At 59.8% G+C, this 22231-nt stretch overlaps 3 protein-coding genes across 4 annotated transcripts in view; 2 read left to right on the plus strand and 1 right to left on the minus strand.

The window, feature by feature from the left end:
- MMP28 (matrix metallopeptidase 28) overlaps positions 1 to 4128 on the plus strand; it is a 16398-nt gene extending 12270 nt beyond the window's left edge. Inside the window, exons 3-5 of the mRNA XM_017828842.1 lie at positions 5 to 222; positions 723 to 890; positions 2019 to 4128. Coding sequence (XP_017684331.1) covers positions 5 to 222; positions 723 to 890; positions 2019 to 2413 — 781 coding nt within the window. The 3' untranslated portion in view covers positions 2414 to 4128. The remainder of the gene's footprint in view (positions 1 to 4; positions 223 to 722; positions 891 to 2018) is intronic.
- A 2077-nt stretch (positions 4129 to 6205) lies between these two features.
- On the plus strand, positions 6206 to 10354 carry GAS2L2 (growth arrest specific 2 like 2). Its single transcript, XM_017828843.1, is given in 6 exon segments — positions 6206 to 6563; positions 7216 to 7454; positions 7581 to 7688; positions 8251 to 8347; positions 8714 to 8979; positions 9179 to 10354. Coding segments are annotated over 6 exon segments (2244 nt in total).
- An 886-nt stretch (positions 10355 to 11240) lies between these two features.
- On the minus strand, positions 11241 to 20534 carry RASL10B (RAS like family 10 member B). Of its 2 annotated transcripts, none has more exons than XM_017828920.1 (4): positions 20441 to 20534; positions 17291 to 17623; positions 14682 to 14806; positions 11241 to 14238 (listed from the first exon to the last, which is right to left on the minus strand). In XM_017828920.1, the coding sequence occupies exons 2-4, from the start codon at positions 17504 to 17506 to the stop codon at positions 13968 to 13970; spliced, it is 612 nt and encodes a 203-aa protein (XP_017684409.1). In that variant the 5' UTR covers positions 17507 to 17623; positions 20441 to 20534; the 3' UTR covers positions 11241 to 13967. The 2 variants fall into 2 exon arrangements, with proteins under 2 accessions (XP_017684409.1, XP_017684408.1); XM_017828919.1 differs by lacking the exon at positions 20441 to 20534 and adding an exon at positions 19702 to 19743.
- Between the last annotated feature and the right edge of the window lie 1697 nt (positions 20535 to 22231).

Genomic DNA, 22231 nt, shown 5'->3' on the forward strand with positions numbered 1-22231 from the left:
TCAGCTCTGTGCTTTGGACAAAGCCCATTCCTGCCTCTTCTCCACAACTCACCACCTTTTGGTCCGTCCCAGGGAAGCCCTCCAAAGGCTCGGCCATCCAGCTCCCAGGAAAGGTCTTCACCCATTTCCAGGACTGGAACACGGATCTTTATGGCAGGGACCAGCAGCAGAGGAGCCTCAGCACCTACTACTGCCACTCCTACTTTGATGCCATAACCTCTGGTGGGTGTTGGCCAGTGTGACCCTCACCCAAATTGTGCACCCCTCCCCTTGTCCTAGCCTGGTTCTGCTCTGATAAGCTCCAGTGGTGGGAAGGGGGGGTTTGACTCATCCACAGCCCTGCATGTGCTCCTGGGATTGGTGGAATCACTGATGCACATTGCTGCCGTGGAGCAGAGTGCATCTTGAGGGCACAGTGATGGCTGGGTGTGCCAGGAGCAGGGGAAACATCCTGAAACTTGGGCCATGGCAAGAATTAATCACTGCAGGAGCTCAGCCGTGAAAGATGAGCCTGGAGCTGTGATCAGCTTTTATCCTCTCCAGGCTGGAGCGAAGGCAGTGAATCATGAAAGCTGAGGGGATGACTGGAGAGGCAGAAGGGAACATCCAAAACATCCCCAAAGCACCACAGGGCTGCGTGGGGAGGAGAGGGGAACTGGGGAGCAGTGGTGGGGCGGTGGAATGAGGATTCTCACCCGGGACACCCTCCCTCTGCCTCACAGACGCGGATCACAACCTTTACATCTTCAAGGGCAGCCACTACTGGGTGGTGTCAGCGAGTGGCAACGCCAGTGACCCACAGCCCCTGGAGAGACACTGGCCTGGCCTCCCTGCTGGCATCGACGCCTGTGCCTGGTCCCAGCTCAGCAGCAAGTTCTACTTCTTCAAAGGTAGGTGAGGCCTGGGCACTCACCACAACAGGAGCTCCTGTTGTGGCTCCTGCTGCTCCTGCCTGCAGGGCTGGTTGTCCAGGTCTGGCTGGAGCACCTTCTCCTGCCCATGTCCCCTCCCAGTGCAGAGTTGAGGCACTGTGGTGTCCTGGGTGTGCAAAACCCTGGGCTCGGTGCCTGCCATGGATGAACCGTGTGTGATGTATCACCCCGGCAGCCACATCACCCCCTTGTGCCTCAGTTTCCCCATCAGCCCGTTCAGGAGAGCAGAGCTCACCAGTGTGTCAGAACCAAACCAGGTGCATCAAACCCTGTGGGTTCTCAGGGAGAAAACACTCCCCAAAGACACGTGGTGGAGAGGAGCCGAGTGTGGTGTTTTTGTGGCACACATGGATCCTTGTGTCATGCCGGGGGCTGAGCTGCCCCTGGAGCTGGAATGCCATCCATAAGCTGGCTGGCAGCACACCACAGCCGGATGGGGAGAGGAAGGTCAAACCAGGCAGCCTGGCTGCCAGGGTCAGCCCCAGCTTTTAATGGAAACCAGTTGCTGGTTCTTCAGAAAAGGGGCTTTGTTGCTGCTGCTGGGTGGGAGCCAAAGCCCCTCTGCCTCCACAGCCCTCGCCGCTCCCTCCGTCCCTCTCCAGGGCTGGGTCAGGCTGCAGCTTGGGAGCAGAAAGGGGCTTTTGTCTGCCTGTGCTGTGGGGACAGGACACTGTGGGGACAGGGCACTGTGGGGATGGGGCACTGTGAGGATGGCCGAGCCATCGGTCCCCATCACAATTCCTGCTGCTGCAGTGTCATCCCAGCCCAGGTCAGGTCCGGGTCTGTCTGTCCCATTCACTGTGCAGGAACAGGGGGAGGTTTTCAAGGAAGCAGCATGGGGGGGGGTCTTGCTCTGTCCCTGGCAGTCCCTTTCTGTGCCTTCAAACCCCTGAGCTGCTGTGCCTCAGTTTCCCCCCAGCCTGTTCCTTGGGGCAGCCCCGCAGTGGTGCTGGTTGGGTCACCAGTGGGATGGACATCATGGACACAAGGCTGGCTCCGTGGCTGAGTCTTTCCACATCTCCTGGAGCTGGCCCTGCCATGGACCCCTTTGGGGTGGGCTCTTATCCCCTCCCTGTCTCTCCCCAGGTGGCCGGTGCTGGCGCTACGCGGGCTCCACCCTGGAGACAGGTTTTCCCCAAAAGTGCAGCGCCCGCGGCCTCCCTCGGCACCCGGACACCGCGCTCTTCTTCCAGCAGCTCCGGCGCCTGGTGCTGTTCAAGGGCCCCAAGTACTTCGTGGTGAGCGAGGAGACCCTCGCTGTGGAGCCCTACTACCCCCGCAGCCTGCGGGACTGGCAGGGGCTGCCCCCCGGCACGGCGGGGGCCCTCACCCACCGCGACGGCTTCGTCTACTTCTTCCGGGACGACCAGTTCTGGAAGTTTGACCGGGCAAAGCTGCAAGTGGTGGCCACTGGCAAATGGGCCACCCAGCTCCCCTGGATGGGCTGCTGGGACGCAAACAGCGGGCAGGTCCTCTTCTGAGCAGAACCTGCTGGGATGGAACGGGGGTCTGAACCCCACCTCGCTCACCGCTGCCTGGATCCCTCTTTCTTTGACTCTGGGTTCCTGTCTGAGGATGGTTTGGCAGGGAGACCGGCTGCCTGTGGATGGCTGGAGCCATGGGATGGTGGAGCAGTGTCCCAGCACAGCACGGATGCAGTGGGACAGGTCTGCCACAGCCAGGTGGGCTTGGAGGCTTTGGGAGACAGTATTTTTTTTAAAAGACCACAAAAAATACATAAGCCGTGGAGACTGCAATCACACCCATTTCTGTTAACATTCAGGATATCGTTACACGTTTTTTTCCAAAGCAGGACTGGGGTTTGTTGCTACTTTTTGATATCTTTGTTGATATTTGTTGATATCTGTTGTTTTCCCACGACCAGAGAGAGAATTGCCTCGCCACTGCTTGGCTTAGGGTTTGGATGCTTTTAAATATGAGACTGAGAATGTTTCCTGCTTAAAACAAAAGGAAAAGAGACATTTGGACAAAACTCTGGATCGGTGTTAAGCTTTGCCCTTGCTGTGTGCTCAGAGCCCCAGGGCTGGGGGGTCAGGGATGCTTTCCTAGGCTGTGCTCACATCCCAGAGCTCTGGTGAGGCACCAGCTGGAGACACCAACATGGTGGGATTTGGGGGGAGAAACCAGAGGGGTTTGGTGCAGGAACCTCTTTGGGGTGGAGAGAGAGGGGAGGCACAGCTGAGATACGACCATGTGGCTGTGCAGCTCCCAGGCAGCTCTGCTTTGTCTCTGCAAGAGGCAGGATTGGTGTGTTTTTGAGTCCCTGTGCTACAGTTGGATGAACACGGGGTTGACAAATTACTGGGGGAGGAGGGGAAGAGGAGAGGGTGAGCAGGACAGACATGTCTGTGCATGCAGGCTCACAAGGACAGCACGGCTGCATATTCCTCATTCCTTTCCCGAAGCAGGCTCCCCACCTGGAAACGCCGCTGGCTCCTGTGCAGTCACCTGTCATGTCCACAAAGGGCCATCGTGTCCCATGGCAGGTGGGCAAACTCAGCTTCCCAGGGCTGGAATTCCGCGGCAGCAAATGCCATCGGTGCTGAGCAAGACGGGGCTCAACTTTATTAAAATGTCCTTTGATTTGAGAGATTCGGGGATTTTCACCGTGCCGGGGTCGTACACAGGGGGGCTGCTGTGTCACTGATGGTTCTCCCAGGACTCAGACCCCAGCACTGCTTTGGCCTGGTCCTGCTGTGCCAGTGCCGTGTCAGGGTGCTGTGTCAGGGTGCTGTGCTGTGGTGCCATGGTGCCAGGGTGCTTTCCCCATGCCAGCAGCTCTGAGGACTCTTTTCTTCAGCACAACATCCTCCATTTGCCCTCGCTCACCCTAAACCTTCCCTAGAGAGGGCAGGAGCCAGGCTTGCCCCAGGCAGGGTGCCAAGGCTGGTACTTCCCAAGGGTTTTCGGTGCAGCCAGCTGCCAGCTGGGATGTGGGTTTGGCAGGATGGAGAGCCACCACTCCTCCTGTTCTTCTTAAAACTTGTGAGTGAGCCCTTCGTGCACAGACACGAACATGGTCACTTCATCTGCTTAAAATCTCAGGGGACTTTCAGCGTTGCCAAAGAAACGGGGCCGCAGCATTTTCATTTGGAATTGAATGATAATAAGGCTTGCAGGGAGTCCCAAGGGCTTGGAAACCTCTTGGCAAATAAAAAGAACCTCTGGATACGTGGCATTGGGATTTCTGCTTGTTTTCATGTCCCAGTTTGGTTTTGGTTTGGTTTTTTTTTAAAGCTAATCTCTGGTTTCCTGACAGGGCTGTGTTTAAGATGCCTGTGGGTGTTTGGGGTTGGAGTGGGTATTGCTGAATTTGGCCTCAGCTTTTGTGCTTGCTGGATCAAAGGGAAGAAATGGATCCCACTGTAAACTCACTGATGGTGATGAAAACAGGGAAACTCTATTCCCTACTTCCTCCCAAATTACTGAGGATTTTTCCACACCTTGGGATGTGTTAATAGGTTTTTTCCCCCAGGCTGAATTCATGCTGATGGGGGCCCTCCAGCCTACTGAAGTGTGTGAAGGTGGATCCTTGCTTCCCAAGGGACAGGGAACACCCCAACCAGCTCCCTGGGCTGCCACTGGCTGTGGGATCTGCAGTGTGATGGGAGGATTAATGGGGGCATTGATGAGGTGATGGGGGATTAATGGAGGGATTGATGGGGGGATGGAGGATTCATGGGGAAAGCTGCCACTGGACAAGGTCTTTCTGTCAAGGCATTTGCTCTGGGTGTCAAGCAGGGTAGGAGAGCAGTGTCACTCCTGCTCCATGTACAGGAGGATTTCTGGGCCAGGCTGTACCCCAGGGATACTCTACACCTGCAGCTTTGCCAAGAAGCAGCAGTTCATTATCCCCTTTCCTGTTCCCTTAGGAGAAAGCAGGCATCCCATCTGCTGTGTGGCTGGAAGGTGAGGATGGGACAACCTCAAATCCTCTCCCCTCTTTGAGTTTTCCTTTTCCTCCCTGGCTTGCTGCTCTGTGTTTCCTGTGGCTGTGTCCCATCGGGAGCCTTGGGGTCCTGTGATGCTGCCGGGGCTGGGGCTGAGCACAGCATTTCTGGCAGGGATGGGGTGACTGTGCTGTATCAGCTGCACCCCACTGGTGTGGGGGGGACCTGGGGGAGGTGAGCTCACACCCTGAGCTGTGCAGTCAACCCCACTGGGTGCCCTGGCTGGAAATCCAGCTTCACAAGGGTCCTTTTCTCCTGCTGAGCTCCCTGGCTGGGCATGCCAGGCGCAGACTCCTCCAGCCTGCCACACATTCCCAGGCAGAATAGCTGGGATTCTTGCATTTCCTCCCCCAAAATGACACTGGCTGGACAGTGAGCTGCAGTGAGCATCAGCAGCTGGCTCCAGGGAGAGGACAGGTCTCTCAACACAGCAAGAAGCCCCCTAAAGCCCATGACAGAGCCCCCTGAGCACATGAGAGGCTCTGTTTCGGTCCTGAGACGTGAGCACTTCCCTGGTAGATTTGCTTTTAGCAGATGTACCTGGGTGTTGTTGCAGCTCTGCAAGCCCTGGGTTAGGGAGGGAGTATCCCACATTCCCAGAGGTGCCCACTCGTGTGTAGTTATTTCCTTAAAGCCCCAACTCCTGGAGTCACGCTGTCCCTGGAGGAGCTTGGCTTTTACCAAAGACCTCGCTGTTGTGAGCAATTTGGGAAGAAGTTTGCAAGGAAGCACAGGGCAGAGAAAGCCCAAAGGTGGGTGTGGAAATAAACCCTCCTCACCCTGAGGTTGCCCTGAAGATGCATCTTGTAGGGCCACGAGGTCACCCCACCTGCAGGAGAGGTGGGTGAAGGGCTGTTGGGAAGGGGGGAAAATCCCTCTCATGTGGTTGTGAGCAACTTGGGAAGCTGATGAGCTGCTAATTCCTTCCTGTCCTGGAGCCAGGGCCCTCTGGGGGAAAATCCACCCCTGGCATGGCTGGGGAGGAGCAGGTGCTGAAGGGTTAACAGGGAGTGTTTGCAGCCAGTCCCTTGTCACCAAGGAGAAGGGATCAGCACTTGGGAAGGAAACAAAACACCCACTGCCCAGGAGGGTGATTTCCTTCAGCCCTCAGACCCCAGAAGGGCTCTGGACACCAGGAGCACGGCGGCGTCACCGTCCTGGCCGGCAGGGAGCAAGTGGCACCGGGTGAGTGTGGCTGCTGGGGAGGTGGGCTGGGGGCATGGCTGGGGCAGCTCCCCATGTCCCCATCACCCACGTCCCCATCATCCCTCTCCCTCAACCTCCTCCCAGTCCCATGGCAGAATGTGGGGGACTCCGGGCCCGGCGGTGCGGAGCATCCGTCCCTACCCGACCAGCCAGCAGTACCTGTACGCCATGAAGGAGGACCTGGCGGAGTGGCTGAAGGAGCTGTATGACCTGGACATCGAGGTGGGCACCTTTGTGGAGGTGCTGGAAACGGGGGCTGTGCTCTGCTCCCACGCCAACAACGTCACCCAGGTGGCCGGGGAGTTCGCCCGCACCTACCCTGACGTGGCCCATCACCTCCACCTGCCCACTGCCGGTGTCACCTGCAACATCACAGCACAGCCAGGCACCTTCCAGGCCAGGGACAACGTCTCCAACTTCATCCAGTGGTGCAGGAAGGAGATGGATATCAAAGGTAAGATGCCAGGCTCCTGTTGCCCCATGTGTCTGTGTGCAACCCCCTCCAGGTGCTCCTGACATCACCTCGGGTGTTTTCCCGTGTGTCCCCCAAAATCAGTGCCACCCCAGCACGGGTCAGCACCCTGTGCATGCATCCCTGAGCTGGCATTCCTTGCACAAGCTCCTCCAGGCTTGGCAGCAGCTTTGCAAGGTGCTGGCACACACCCAGTGTGTTTGCTTGGGTGCAAGTATGTGCTGGAGGGGTGGAAAAGGAAAGGGTGTATGGCCCAGTGTGTCTCTGCCAGGCATGGCATGATCCCAGCTATAAGGAGAGCAGGAGAAATCCTGGCTCAGCAAAGGGTTTGTCAGCCTGTCCTACCACCAGTGGATGCCCAGGAAGGGGAATGGCACAGAGTGACACACCCTCAAGGCACCCAGACTTGAGTTTTGTGGCTTTGCAATGCCATGAAACAGCTGTAGATGCCCAAGAAGATCTTAAATCCTTTAATTTATCCCAGCTCTTGTTGAACCCAACCATATTCCCAGCGGGATGGCTCCAGTGAATAGCACCCCTTTGGGCGGGTTTTGACTCCATCTGTGCCCCCGTCCCCTTTTGTCCACATCCCCACGTGCCAGCCCTGGCTCAGCCCAGTCCTGCCCTGCCCCAGATGTGCTGATGTTTGAGACGGAGGACCTGGTGCTGAGGAAGAACGAGAAGAACTTCGTGCTGTGCCTGCTGGAGCTGGCACGTCGCGCCTCCCGCTTCGGCATGCGCGCCCCGACCCTGGTGCAGATGGAGGAGGAGATCGAGGAGGAGCTTCGCCAGGAGCTGGACCTGCCCCCCACAGACACCCCCCTGCCCCGGCCCCCCAGGAAACCACGGGACCTCAACAACCTCGACCAGATGGTGCGGAGGGGCACGGGATGGGGAGGAGCATGGGGATGGACGGGGATGGGGATGGGAATGGAGGTGGGGATGGGGATGGAGATGGATGGGGATGGCCATTCCAGGACCCATTCCTGCTGCCCGCAGGTCCAGCACCTGGTGAGCCGCTGTACCTGCCCTGTCCAGTTCCCCATGATCAAGATATCCGAAGGGAAATACCGCGTGGGCGACTCCGACACCCTCATCTTCGTCCGGGTGAGTCTGCTGCTCCCCGTGCCTTTGGGGCACAGGCACAAGGAATGCTTCTCTGCTGCCTTGATGCCTCTTCCATAATCCATCCCACAAATGGGGCCAGTGTGGGTGTTTTGACCATTATGATTCCCAAAGCAGGGCAGCAGGGAAGCTCAGCCCTGCTGTCAGTGTTTGCATGGCTGTAACCATCCATGTGTACAGGGCGGAACAGGCTGTCCCTCACCAAGCCAGAATCAGGTCTTACCCAGCAATAGGAACACTGAGAAGCTCTGTCCCTACCTGGATTCGTCCCTAAGCCTGGCCAAAGAACTCAGCACATGACAATGGAGAGGGTTTTTCCAAAATGGTCCCCTTTCTCCTTGGGGTGACGAAAGGTACCTGTTGGAATGGCAGCAGGAGCTGAGCCAGGAATGAAGCTTTCCCCTGGGAGACCTGGTGGCACTTAGGGCAAGCCCACTGCTCTCCAAGCCTGGCTGAGTGTGTCAACCCCAGGCTGACTAAAAAGTGGGGGGTGTCCCATCCCAAGCACCCCTCCGGGGCTCACGGCACACGGCATCCCGTGCAGATCCTGCGGGAGCACGTCATGGTGCGGGTCGGGGGCGGCTGGGACACGCTGGAGCACTACCTGGACAAGCACGACCCGTGTCGCTGCACCTCCCTCTGTGAGTCCCCGCATCCCCAAACCCCGTGGCTGGGTGAGGGCGGGGGGGTGTCTGTTGTGGGTCTCGATGTATCTGTGGCCGTTTTCAGGAGCAGGAGGCTCCTGAAAGCAGGAGGCTTTTGTACAGCCGTGCCTCGTTGTTTTGCCGGGGAATATCTGGTTTCGGGGACTCTCTTTGGCTTCGGTGGCCACTAGAGGTCATGGAAGACTTTCAGATGCAGCCAGACCCCAAAAGCCCCTTCTCCAGGAGCTCAGCTTTCTGCCAGCATCCTCGGGGGGCTGGATGCTGAGCGATGGCTGGGGGGATGCACTCGAGGGTGGGTGCAGGGGACAGGGATGCCGAACCCCTCCCCGTTTTCTCCCACAGCTCACAAACAAGCCTGGAAAACCAGGAGCCCGCAGCAGCAAGTGCAGCACGAGGTCTGGCTGTGCCCGGCCTTGAAGGCGGCCGCCCCCCGTGGTCCTCAGCCCACGCTGCTGGTCAGCCGCTCCCAGAGCCCCCTGCCCCCCGTCACCTGGGGGTCCCGTGTCCCTCCTCGCCCCCAGTCCCCTGCCACCCCCTCGGGTCACCCACAGGGTGCCAGCCCTCGCCGGGAGCCAGCACAGCCCCGGAGGGTCCCTTCGGGCAGGTAGGTGGTGCAGAGATGGTTCGTGCCCCAAACTGCCTGGTTTCAGAGCAGTTTTTCCTCACATCCTCGAATTTTGTTTCCCCCCTCTCTTCTGAACGTGCCCACACCAGGCTGGGTGGGGGGATGCAGCAGCTCCCTGGCTCCTCTCTGCTCTCTCTCCTTGCAGGATGCGGGAGCCACCGGCTGCCCCTCCGGGGAAGCAGCCACCACCATCCAGGGCTCCTGCTCGACCCAGCTCCCCTGGCCACGGGGTGACGGGCCGGGCACCCACCCCTTCCCGGCTGACCTTGCCAAACGGTGTGGGGGTCCCTAAGGCACCACATGGCAGCACCCCAGGGAAAACCCCCTTGGCATCGGCACGGGGCAGGTCCACAACACCCAGCCCACGAGTGACACCAGCACGTCCAAGAAGCACCCAGCAAGGAGGAGAATCACCTGTGGTGGCTGCCAGGCCACAGGAAACAGGAGCGCCCACCACAGTGACACCCCGTGCCCCCAGCCCCTTCAAGGGCTGTGCCCCCTCCTCACACCGAGGTGCCCAGGGAGACTCACAGAGACGGAAAAGCCCACGGGAAGGGAAACGGGGAGCCCTGAGCCAGGGTCAATCCCCCTCACCCCGAAATTCCTCCAGCCAGCCCCCAAAACAGAACTGCAGCGTTAAAACCCCCATCAAAGCCAGCCCGGCCACCTCCCGGCCCTCCACCCCTCTGGCCCATTTTGCTGAGGGATGCAAAGTCTGTGCTGCTGGGGGTGGTCCCCAGGGGACACAGCAGTGCCACCCAGCCCTGAACCCAAGGGCTGGGGGTGCTGAGGGACCTGGGGTGCCAGGGGATGAACCGAGGGGAGCCTGTGGCCCTGGTGATGGGAGCAAGAGTCCTCGGGGGTGCTGGGGGCACAGACAGCCCCCCGGCTATGACAGGGTGGTGGAGGAGCTCTCCCGCAGGCAGCATCCCCTGTGCCCTGTGGGGCTGGGGAGACAGGTCCCCAAAACACCGCCACGAGCTGCCCCACAGCCCACCACCCTCCCAGTCAAGGGGGAAGCAGAGGGGCTGGGAGTGGGGTCCCAGACCCCGCAAGGAGTGAGGGCCAACAACGTCCCCAAGCCCCGGCGGTGTCTGAAGAAGCCTGAGCGTGTGCCCTCCATCTACAAGCTGAAGCTGCGGCCCAAGGTGCGTCCCCGGCGGGACCACAGGCCAGGCAAGCGCCCCTCGCGCATCCCCACCCCGCTGGGGCATCGCCCACTTGCCCACCGGGGCCAGCATCGCCCCCCGGGGCCGCCCAGACCCCCCCCGCCCGGCAGCACACGCCCCCCGGCCAAGCCCTCCCCAGCCGACTGCAGCGCCTGGCTGACCGAGGATGATGAGGAGTCCTGGGTCTGAGCCCTCCCCGAGTGCCGGTGGGGACGGACCCCTCACTCCAAAAACAGGAGTGAGGGGTCCAGCTGAAGCTGGAGCTGCCGTGCCCGAGGCTGGCATGGGCGGCGTGATGGGGTTGCTCCCAGGCAGCCCGGGGGTCCTCCCGCCTCGTCTTCGGAGCTGCACACCCTCCTTCCCTGTGGATTTTTTTTTTTTTTACTGGTAATTCTTTGGATAAACAGGCGCTTTTGTGCTGGTTTGGGTGAAAAAATCCAGCCCCGAACTGAGAGCATGGGGTGCTTTCTGCAGGGAAGAGGGGTGTAGCCCCCACTAAAGCAGGGACACCCCACCCCTGGCATCCAAAGGTGTAAAACATCTCGAACCTCAGACTTCCCCGTCTGTACCATGGGACTAATGAGCCTCATGTCTCACAGCTCCAAGAGCCTTAATGAGTGTTTCAGTCACTTGGGTTGGGGGGTCACTGGAAGGACCCCTTGCTGACCCCCCCCAAGCTTCCTTGTGAGTGAAGGTGGGAGAACCAGAGGGGTCGTGGTCACCTCGAGGGGGGTGACTGTCCCTGAGGGTCATGGGGCCACACCCTGAGCCTGCACCACGGACCCAGCAATGCTGTTTGTGCAATAGAGAGGGACCAAAGCTCTTCTGTTTCCACACTTGTTTTTGTGTGGGTGAGGAGGGAGAGAGGACGATCCTGATGGGGGAGTCACGGCAGCCAGTCTGCTCCCTGTGGGCACAACAAATGTCCCTCCAGGAGCCCCACCAGGGGCCACGGATCCCCAACTCCCAAGAGGGGACAAAGCCAGCCCCACACCCCTGCAGAGACAGCAAAGGTGAGCCCTGGGGCTCCGGGGATGCAAAACCTGCTTGCAAAAATACTCCTGAGGCGGGTACAGAACAAGGGGGGACAGACCTGATTTTTAATTCGATTTCAAAGAAGGGGGTGCAGGGCATCATAGGCGGTGTAGACACCTTGGGAATCTCCGACAAGAAGTCCAGGAGGGAAAGGAAAGCCGAGTCCAGGCAACTGGGATGCTCACTGGGGCAGGAGGAGGAGGAGGAGAGGGAAGCATCCTTGGTGGGGCTGAGCCAAACCCAGGCATCACCTCCACATGAATGGGGGCAGAAACACAGCACTGTCCTGGCGACAGCGGCGGGGACATTCTAGCCTCTCCCATGCCCAGGAGCAGGTTGTTTTCAGCAGGACCAGGGTGGTGTTGGGGAAGTGGGAACACTTTGTACTACAGGGGGTGAGGCACGAGGTGCTTGTCGCTGCTGCTGTGCTCCTGAGTGCTCCGATTCCTGCGTGCCTGGACACGTCCTGCCTCAGAGTCCCCGCCTGCACCCGGGGTACCACCACCCAGGATACCACCACCTACCCCCTCCTGGGCTTTTGGGAAAGCGGCTCTTTGTAGCCCTCGTTTTCTTGGGAGCTGGGAAATGCTGACGAAGCAGTGAGAGTTATTATTACTAATATAACTTACTCTGTCTATAAAGTACAATAGAATATAACAATTATATTTATAACCTTTTTTTTTGTTTCTTTGTTTTTTTCAAAATACTAAAGAGATGCTATAAAAACCTGTAACTAATTGTGCTATAAACTGCAGGCTACAGGGTTGTAACAAACAATGTATTGGCTTAGTCGTTGATATGTGTACGTCGGAGCACTTTATAAATGCTTTATTATTAGCATTTACCAGGGAATTTCCTTCTCAGACAATTTGGAGGGATAAAGCTAGCCAGAGGTCTACAAGTGGACTTGCACATGTTCATAAATCCTGACGGGATGAGGTCGGATGGGGAAGCTGGGTTTGCCATGAAGGCAAGGGATGGTGACAAGTGCCACTGCCCTTCCTGGCTGAGATGGAATCGTGTCCTCCCATTGCCTCGTCTCTTTTTTAACCCTTAATTTTCTTCTTTCTTTTTTTTTTTCTTATTTTTTTCGATCAAGGGGTTTGGTTCCCCAAGCAGGGAGGGAGCAGGGTGACCCCCCCCCCTCCGGCCCTGGAGCAGGGGTGGGGTGGTGGAATGCACCGTGTTGGAGCTCAGCTGGACCTGCCTTTCATAGGAAGTGTTTCCAAGAGGCTGGTGATGCTGCTGGGCGATGGACACCTGGCTGTGGGGGGAAGAGGGACTGGTGTCCTTCTGCTTTACTGCCCGGAGCAGCACTGAATACCTTGAATACCTGCACCTCCCTGTTACACCAGGAGTCGCGGAGATGGTTTTGCTGGAGGATGGACCAGCCACAGATCCTGCCTCAGGAGGTGAGGATGGTATTTCCCCGTGCCTCACAGGGGGCAGCCAAGGAGAAACCACGTCCCCTTGCTCAGCTCTCACTGCCCCACCACCGTTTCCTAACAGGGGCTGCCCTTTGCCACCTGGCCCTGCGGGCGAGCTGCAAGTCTGGGGGGAAAAAAACGTGATGAAAGATTAAAAAAAAAATAATAAAAAAATTAAATGAGAGAGGTTCACTTCCCTGATAGGGATATGCAGAGAGAAAAAAAAAAAAAAAAGAAAAAAAAAGAAAAACAAACAAGTAGAAATGCAACGACAAATGCAACTCCAGCTCCCTATTGCTTCGGAGGCTGCCTTCCCAGGGCCGCGTCTCACCGGGATGGAGGCAGGATCGCCACGGGAAAACCCGGCGCGGGTGGGAGCTCGCGGCACCGCCGGTGGGTGCGGCGGCACAGGGGGCTGCCCACCCGCCCGGGAGACACCGGGGGCTTGGGTGGAAGCCGTGCAAAGCCGGCCGCTGGCTGAGCACGGGACGCGAGGTAGCGGAGGGGTGACCTGCCCGGCAAGGAGCGTTCCGATATTATTTGGTGTTCGACGGGCTGGCCGGGAGGAGGAGCCTTCCCGGGCTGGGCTGGGGCAGAGGAGGACTGAGAGCCCTGGGGAGGCAGCTCCCGGCACCCTGGGGATGTAAGGGGCAGGATGGGGGCTTTATTATTATTTTTTTCCCCCTTTCTTGCTTTCATCCGGAAATTCCACCTGGAAATCTGAGCCAAAAGAGATCCCGTGTAACCTGGCCTCTTGCTGGAGGCTGCTCTGTCCTCCAAGGGGAGAAACCCCAGCTCTGCAGGGAGGAAAACGGGACTCCTGTCTCCCTGCGCTCTAGCCATGGAACCACTCCCAGCACATCAGGATAGAGGTGCTGGATCATTCCCTTCCAGGGGCAGGGGATGGCAGGCAGCAGCAAGCATTGCCCCTGTGCTGCCAGAGAAGGAACTGCCAAGGATGGACCTGACAGCCAAAATTTGGGCACCCTCTGAAGCATCTCCTCCACCCTCCGGTGCCATGTACAACCCCTCCCGGGACGGCTTTGGCCTCAAGCTGAGGCTCAGGGAGGGCCTGGGGGTTTAGTCAAGGACCTCCCTCACCCATCACTACCTCCAGGCAGCCAACTGCTCCAACCTGCCACTGGCCACCACATCACCCTGCCCAAGGTGCGCTGTCCCCAAATGTCACCGCAGGGAGCCAGCGCCAGTGGGGAGCCAACCCTGAGGTGCCTCCAGCACAGCTCCCACCACAGCATCACCCCCACGGAGAGCAGAGACTCCAGGGCTCGCTGGGGAGCCGCGGTGCCCGAGGAAGGGGGGTCCACCGGGGCAGGGGGGGCTCACATGATGGTGCAGCGGTTCCTGCGCAGGGCGCCCTGGAAGCGGATGGTGGTGTGGACGTGCTTGCAGCGGGCGCAGCCCACGCTCTTGAGGAGCTCGCTGAAGAGCAGCAGGATGTGCCAGTTGTACTTGGCCGAGCACTCGATGTAGCCGCACTTCCACGTCTTCTTCACCAGGTTGGAGACGTTCCAGCGCGGGATCACCCGGCCCCGCTGCAGGTCCCGCTTGTTGCCCACGATGATGATGGGCGTCTCCGAGGTGCCGATGACCCTGGGGAGGGCGGGAGGTGAGGGGGGACAGAAGGGGACGGGGGCACAGTGTGATGACTGGCACAGTGTGATGACTGACTGGCCCAGAAGAGCTCAACCCATCCCAAACTGGCTCTTGGTTTTGGCTTGCTGAGTGGGATGTGCCTCCCCTTGTCCTGTCCTCTTGTCCCTCTCCATGGACAGCCACCCACCGTGCCACCCACAGCTTCTCTCCCAGGGATGGCTGCCCTCACCCACAGGGGGGACCTGCCCAGGGTCCTGCTCCTTCTCCTGCCCTCAGTCCCAGTTTTGATGTTGCTGTTGGGCTTCCAGCCCTGCAAAGGGGTTTTGTCCCAGTCTGATATCTCATCTCCAACTCCAGGAGCAGGGGAGCACTGGGACCAGCCATTCCACTCTGCTGAGAGCTGCAGGACAGGATGCATCATCCCACAAAGTGGTGCCTACCTTGTTTCCAGGATCTGCTGGCGGATGGTTTTGATGTACTCGAAGCTGTCAAAGCAACAGATGTCATAGACCAGGATGTAGGCATGGACGCTCCGGAGCCCCCTGCAACACACGTCCGCCCACTCCTGCAAGGTGCAGAGAGGGATCAATCCTGGCTTAGCCCCGCTGCTGGGACCAGGGGATGCCCCACACTGCTGCCAGCAGGCAGCAAGGGGGCTGAACACTCTCCAGCCCCGACACCCAGCACCCATCTCACCTCTGCTCTGTGACCAGCCCTGCACAGCTGCGTCTGCACCCACAGCCCTTCAGCCACCCCCTTCCCCTCCAGAGATCCCTTATCCCTCCTTGTTCATCCAGAGGAGAGGTAACAAGATTTGTCAGCCCCAATTCCTCTCCTGAGCGAGGATTACAGCCTGCCTAACACACAGTGGTGAGCTGGGAGTGGGGCTGAACGCAGCCCCCTGCCCTGGGTGTAAAAGCTTCATCCTGCAGAGCTCCTAATTAGGTGTGTCAATTAGTGATGCACCCCGCTCTTTGGGCAGGGCAGGTGAGGAGAATGCTGAGCCCCATCCCCATGGGTCTGAGGGTGATGGACCAGCAGCTCTGTGGGTCAGAGAGGGAGGGTGATGGCAGGTCTGTTTAGAGGGGACATGGGGACAGGAGAGGAGCAGTGGCTGCTCAGGAACCAGGTGTGTGTGAAAAAGATCAGGAGCCAGTGCAGAGGGAGGCAGGGGTGGCCTCCCCAAACACAAAATTTGGAGTTGTAAGAAATACATGCTGTTGTGAAAGTTTTGGGTTTCTGGGAACAACAGGATTTTTTCCCATGCTGTAAGTGAAAATCTGCCCCACTTCCAGCCACTTTCCCATCCCAGCAGTGGGCCCAGGAATGGCAGCCTGTGAAGGCAGCACTGCAAACCCTCCTGAGCGCTTCTGGAAAGGAGATAGATGCTCCAAGGGGGAAAGGCATCACTTCTCCCTGAGCAAACCCCTTCAGAACCATGAATCAGCCCTTTCTGAGTTTATAACTGGAATGAAGCAAAATAAGAAGACCTAGGACTGAAGGGAACTGGGAAAAAGAGGGGTTTTGGGGTGCGGGTTGGTCTCCATCGCAGATGACTGCACAGGAAGGAGCTCAGAGTGAACAGAATGACACAGCCCCCCTCTGTCCGCCGAGGGGAGGAGGTGCTGGGGAGATCCTCAGTCTCAGAGACACAGGCGGGTGGAGCAGCAGCGTCTCGGGTTACACCGAGTCCTGATACACCTGGGAGATAACAGATCGCAGCTATTTCACCACACCAGGGCGCAGCTTGCTCCGGCGCTGTGATGTCAGCATGGTTTTCCTCATGCAGTGCAGGCTTCCCCGGGATGCTTGAGCTGTGGAAGGGTTGCACTGCTGGAGCAGGATGTCAGAGAGCCACTGGCTCCTGCTCCTCTCCCAGGACATCATTGGGAGGGATGCAGGGATGCTTTTCCTGGGCATGGAGCAGAGTTTCCCAGCAGGCAGAGCCGTATCCTCCACCATGGTCCTCTTCTTTCCCCTGGGAGCCATCCGCCTGAGCACCCTCTCCTCCCTGGAAACCTCCATCTGTTCCCACCGGCCGCCTCCACTTGAGTGCAGCAAGGCAGGGAGTTAATCAAGTGTGTTACCATCAGCTGCCGTGTCAATAAATTACCCTTTGCTGTTTGGGGCTGTCTCTCGCGCTGACCTTTCGTTCCCTGCACTCACTGATTAATTTTCAAACCTGCTCCTCGCCCCTGGAGCACTCACTTCACCTCCTGCCCAATGGCACAGGGACTCTTGGAGCAATACAAGGCCCCTGTAACCCCGTCCCTCTTGGGCACAGGAACACTGTAATTAACTGAGGTGGCCCCACTGATGGCATTGCCCTCCAGTGTGGCTGTGGTTGTGGTTGGGCACCTGCAGCTCCTTTTCCAACAGCAGTGACACAACTTGTGCCTCTGGGATGGGGCTATGGCATGAGCTTAAAATCTTCCTTTTCCCCCATTACCCCCCCCCCCAAATGGTCAGCACTGGTCAGCACTTTCCAGCCCCACACTGCCTTTTGTGGATGTTTTGGAAGCACCTGAGAGCGCAGGGGGGCTGAGGAGGAGCTGGTGGATTCAGCACTCCAAGAACAAGCCCAGGCAATGCTGGGAGGTGATGGCCACTCCCAGGAGGGGACAAGCAGCTCTACTCTGCCTGGCTTAGGCAGTGGGTACATCAGGGGTCTGGCTCTCCTGGAACCCCTGATTTCCACCTTAATGCTCTGGTATTTTCTCTGACAGCCACAGAACTGGATCCCAGTGCTCCAGGATCCACCACTCAGCTGGATGTGGCTGTGGGCAACCCCAGAGCCACGCTCCTTGGAGTGGGAACACTGTCTCTTGCATTTGCTGCCATCAAGCTTTAAAAGGCACTTTATCCTGGACCTGCTCAGCCAGTATCCATGAGGACACAGTCCCTCGCTTTTAGCAACCAAACCCTGACAGGGAGGGAGAAGCATCCCCCAAAGAGGAGGAACCAGGACCCCGTGGAGTTACACAGCGAAACCCCAGGGAGGTTCACCAGAGACCCCCCAGGGCGGAGGTCCCCTCGGGAGCACCCCTACCTGCAGGGTGTTGACAGGGAAGGCGGTGATGGGGGGAAAGTCCATGATCTGCAGGTCGTGGACGTGGCCGTTCATGACCACGGCGGGCAGGTAGACGCGGCGGGCCGTGGTGGGCACGCAGACCTCGCTGAACTCGTTGTAGAGGAACTGCCGGACTATGGCACTCTTGCCCACGCCCTGGGCTCCCAGCACGGCGATCTTGAACGTTGCCACCATTCCGCCGCGCGCCGGCCGCTGCCCCGGTGCTGCCTCCGCGGTGCCGAGGCTGCATATTCCCGTGCAGGGGGCCTCAGCCCCATTCAGGATGCATTTCCCCTCCGGGACAGCCCGTCACTGCAAGGCCAAGGAGAAGCTGGTCAGATCCTAGAGACACCCCGGTGTCATGCTGTTGTTACTTCAGGGGATATTTTTTGAAGCAGGAGCCTGTGGAAAAGGGTTACACCGGGGAGCCCCAGGGTTGGACAATGATCCCAGCACCGAGGGACATCAGGGTCTCCTTTGGAGCCTCCCACCCCACACAGCCAAAGAGAGCCAGGATTTGAGTGAACTTCATTCCAGGAAGGTTCTCACAGGCACATTCCTCCCTTTCAGCACCAGAGCAAGGAGACCTCCAGGAAAGGGTGTGTCTGTGGCTCAGGGTTTGCTCAGCCTGTCAGCAGCAGATCCCAGGCTGTGCTGGGGACTTGTTCCATAGCACGGTGGGGACTGTCACCGGCTGCTCCTTCCCAGTGCTGCCCCAAGGCAGGGAATCCATCTTCCCTCCTCTTGGACAGCTGGAATTGCCTTTTGCTGGGGCGGGGGGAGGTTGCTCTGTGCCTGCGAGCGACAGCTTTAACGTTTAATTTCAGGCTTTGAGCGGTTGGGCAATTAACTTGATGGAGACTAATTTCCGAGCCAGCTGACGGGGTGAGCCCACAAGCTGCTGGCAGGGCTACACGTGTGGGGGGACACAGGGTGATAACCCACACATGGGAATTTGGGAGCTGAGTCTGAGTCTGAGGAGTCCAAACACCCGCTGGCAGTGGGCTCCCGACCAGGAGCTGTGATGGGAACAGCAAGGGTGAGGGGATGAGTCCCACTTTTGCTTGCTGTCATCACTAGGAAGCAGCTTGTGCTTCATCCCAAAGTGTGGATGTTTTGACCAATTTGTGATGCTCTGGTCCATTTTCCCTGAAAACCATGCCCAAAGCACAGGGCAGCAGCAGAAAGTGTCTGGTTCAAACATCCTGTTCGGCCCATTCTGCGGGGATTATCTGCCCCAGGGAGAGCCTGGGCACAGAGGTTCCCACTGCGGGGTGCTGGAGTGGATGTGCTTCCTGCAGTCCCCCAAGCTGGGCCATGGCTCACACCATCCTCACCCCCCTCGCAGCAGGACTGGGGACCCTGTCACCCTCTGCTGCTGGGGCTGTCCCCTGGGGTGCTGGCTGCCCCCAGCACTGGTAGCAGGAGTGTTTCCATGCCAAATGCAGGGAAACAGGGGGTGCAGGAGCCCCCATGCCCGACCCTGCCAGGGCCTTTCTCCACCAGCAGACAGCACTGTCATTGCAAGTCCCGGGGGGCATCTCTGCTGCAGGGACAACCCTGTCCCCACAAACCCTTCCTCCTTGCAGCAGCTTCCTCTGCTCCTCTGTGGGGCTGGAGGGTGATGGAGCAACACAACTGGAAACCCAGTGCCTGCAGGGCTCCCTGGAAGTGGGGCACAGGCTGAGCCTTACTGTGCCACCCCAAAAACCCTGTTCCCCTCTGTGCTGGCACACGGGGACCACTCACGGGCCCCAGCTTGCACCCCAAAACATCTGAGGCCGACCTGGAGGCCCCCAGCCCCATGAGCAGCCACTGTGGGAATCTGAGGTGCAGTGGGGGGACCCCTCGGGGGAGCCCACGGTGGGCTGGTGGAGCAGGACCAGCCGGGGGGCCGCGGGCACTCAGCACCGGGCCGGGCTCAGTGGGCTGCAGGGCCGGGCAGGGGCTCACAGGGGGCTCCCGGAAGGGGGCTCCGGCCTCCGGTGCGACCTTGGGCACCCCGCGACGCCGGGGGCACTCGGAGGAGCAAGCCCGGACCCCCACGGGGAGGGGGCGGCGGCAGCATCCCGCACCCCGCATCCCACATCCCGCACATCCCGCACATCCCGCATCCCGCCCCGACCCTCCCGGGGATGCTCTGGCCGCGGCGGGCAGCGCAGCACCCCCGTCCGCGGTGGGTGGCTGGGGCTGGGGGTACCGGGTTGGGGGGAACACCGGGAAGGGACACCCGCGCCCCTCGTGCCGGCGGGGCGGAGGGGAGCGGGGAGCGCCGCCGCTCAACTTTCGCTGGGGACCCCCCATCCCCCCAACATCCCAGTCCCCCCCACGGCTCTGCCCAGCGGTAACTTTGCCCCCCCGCCCCCCCGTTCCCGGCGGACCCCCCGTACCTTGCAGCGGTGGCCCGGGCCGGCGGCGCCCCGGCGGGCGGAGGAGCCATGCGGCGAGCCCGGCGCGGGGCGGGCGGCCCCGCTGCAGAGCCCCGGCCCGGCCCGGCCCCCGCCCGGCGCGGAGAGACCGGGGGGGCGGCGGAGGGGAGCGGGGAGCCCGTCCGGGGCACGGCGCGGGGGCAGGAGCTGCCCGGGCAGGGATGGAGGCAGCGCCCGGTGGGATGGCGGGGATGCCCGCGCGGGAGGCGGGCAGAGCCTGGGGAGCGATGGAGGGAGGGAGGGAGGGAGGGAGGCAGAGCTCAGGCAGGGATGCAGGCAGGGATGCCCGGGAGTGATGCAGGCAGCGCCCGCGGAGGGAAAGACGCTCAGCCCAGGCAGAGATGCAGGGGATGCCCGGGGAGGGATACAGGCAGTGGCCAGGCAGGGAAGGAGGCAGCGCCCGGGAAAGGAGGCAAGGAATGCCCAGAGCGAGCCGCAGGAACCCAGGAGGGACACCGGCTTCTCCCGGGGCTCTGGGGAGGTGCCGATGGGAAAAGACCCTCCCATGTCCCCCCTGCATTGTGCTGGGTGCAGCGCCGTCACCCCTTCCCGGAGCCCAGCGGCATCTGCGCTCTCATGCCCACCCTGTACGAGCCCCCCCGGCCAGACTCCTTCGGGGAAGGAGGGTAGGACCCCTCCCAGGGAGTCTTTCCCTCCTCTGACACCACTGCCCGCTGTGCTCTTGGGCACATCACTTCACCTTCTCGCTGTGCCAGCCCCTGGGGGTTTCTCTGTGTCCGCTGGCACCGGGGGGGACTCTCAGCCCAGGATGGTGCCAGAGAAGGACATTTCTGTTGCATAGTCTGCATTTTGGGTCACCCTGCACGGAGTATTTACCTGCGTGCTGGACAGAGGGAAGGTGCTGGTCACACCTCCAGGAGTGTGGTCCAGGCCCCTGGGACACGCTGGTGGGCTCCCTGCACCTCTCTGCTCCTTGAAGCAGACCCCAAACCCTGCTCCAGCTCACCGTGACACCGGTGGGCACCGGGGAGCCTCTGTGGGTCTGGCTGAGCCCAAACACCGGCCACGGCTTGGCCGAGCTCCCCCCAGCCTCGTCAGCACCTTTGGCTGGAAAAAACACCATCTCCGGAGGCTCCTGTGCAGGGTGAGGGGGGGGGGCAAGTGGAAATGTAATGCCATATCCTCCCCGGGGGACAAGGGGACGGCAGACACAGCCCCACGGCTGGAGGGGACACACAAGGGCAGGTGGCAAAACACACAACTGCCTTTGTGCCACCCTGCAACAAGGCTGGGACTGGGATCAGCGCCAGGCAATGGGGGTCACAGCCCCTTTGCCCTGTCCCACATTACACCCAGGCTTTTGCAGATCTGGGGGTTATTTCCCTGCACAGCTGCCTGGTGCTCACAGCTAGGGGAATATTTGTGTGTCCCTGGAGTTATTACCAGCCTTAGATGCTGCTCCCCTTCCCCGGATCACCATAAAGCAGTCTTGAGCTGTGGAATGTTTTCGGGAGAGGGAAGGGATCAGGCTGCACACGAACTCTCCTGCACAATTCAGGCTCCAGCCTCGGGGCTATTTTTAGCAGCTCCCTCTAAGATGCTCTTCGGTTGCAGTTTTATGTGTGAAACTTAATATACGAGGGAGGGGGGAGGGGAGGGGGCTGGATCCTGGCACATCCCCACTGGTTGGGAGGCTTATCCCAGCCTCAGCGACAGGAGTCTGATGCAAACCTAAAATCATCCATCCAAGAGCTCTCATGTCCTGGCATGCAGGTGGCAGCAGGGGACAGGCAGAGCTGATGGCTCGGGGGGCTGCAGTCAGCCCCAGCCTCAGCCACAGTCTCCAAAATCCTCACGCGAGTCCCTACCTCTTCCCACACCTCATCATGGGCTCAGGGACCTGTTGGCACCCGGTGCTGGCCCTCAGCACATGCAGTGAGGCAGGATGTGCACAGGACCAGCAGGAGCAGCAGGGATTTTGGGAAGCCCACCCAGCACAGTGGGGCTGGCCCCAGTTCCAGCCAGAGCAGCAGGGAGCAACCTGGGAGGTCCCTGTCCCATGGTGTGGGCCTGAGGAACAGGGAAGGCTGCGGGGACCATCCACCCCCGTGGCAGTTCCCAGCCCACGTGTCCTCTGAGCTCCCAGCACTGGGGGCTGACAATGCTAATGAAGCAATCCCCGTTCACAAGCTCAGCACAGCCCGGGGCTGGTGTGTCCCTGTTTACAGGGCACGAGTGTGGCTGCAAATCCAGAGCAGCAGGAAAGACCCATTTCTTCACGGGGAGCCCCTGGCAGAATAGGGAGGGAGAGAGAAACCTTTCCCTTTGCCACAGGATGTGAGGGGACAGCAGCTGGCAGGGCAGAGCCCCGAGCATCTCACAGCAGCTTTTGATCCTGTTGGGCCAAACGCTGCTCCAGGCTCATTGCCAGCACCATGGCAGGAGGTGACCCCCAGTGGGGAATGATGAACCCACCCCAGGCACACCAGGGATGCATGAAGGAACAGAACAGCAAAATCAGTGACCCCAA

Source organism: Lepidothrix coronata, unplaced genomic scaffold (genome assembly GCF_001604755.1).
Source record: "Lepidothrix coronata isolate B3197 unplaced genomic scaffold, Lepidothrix_coronata-1.0 Scaffold154, whole genome shotgun sequence".
Lineage (NCBI taxonomy): Eukaryota > Metazoa > Chordata > Aves > Passeriformes > Pipridae > Lepidothrix > Lepidothrix coronata.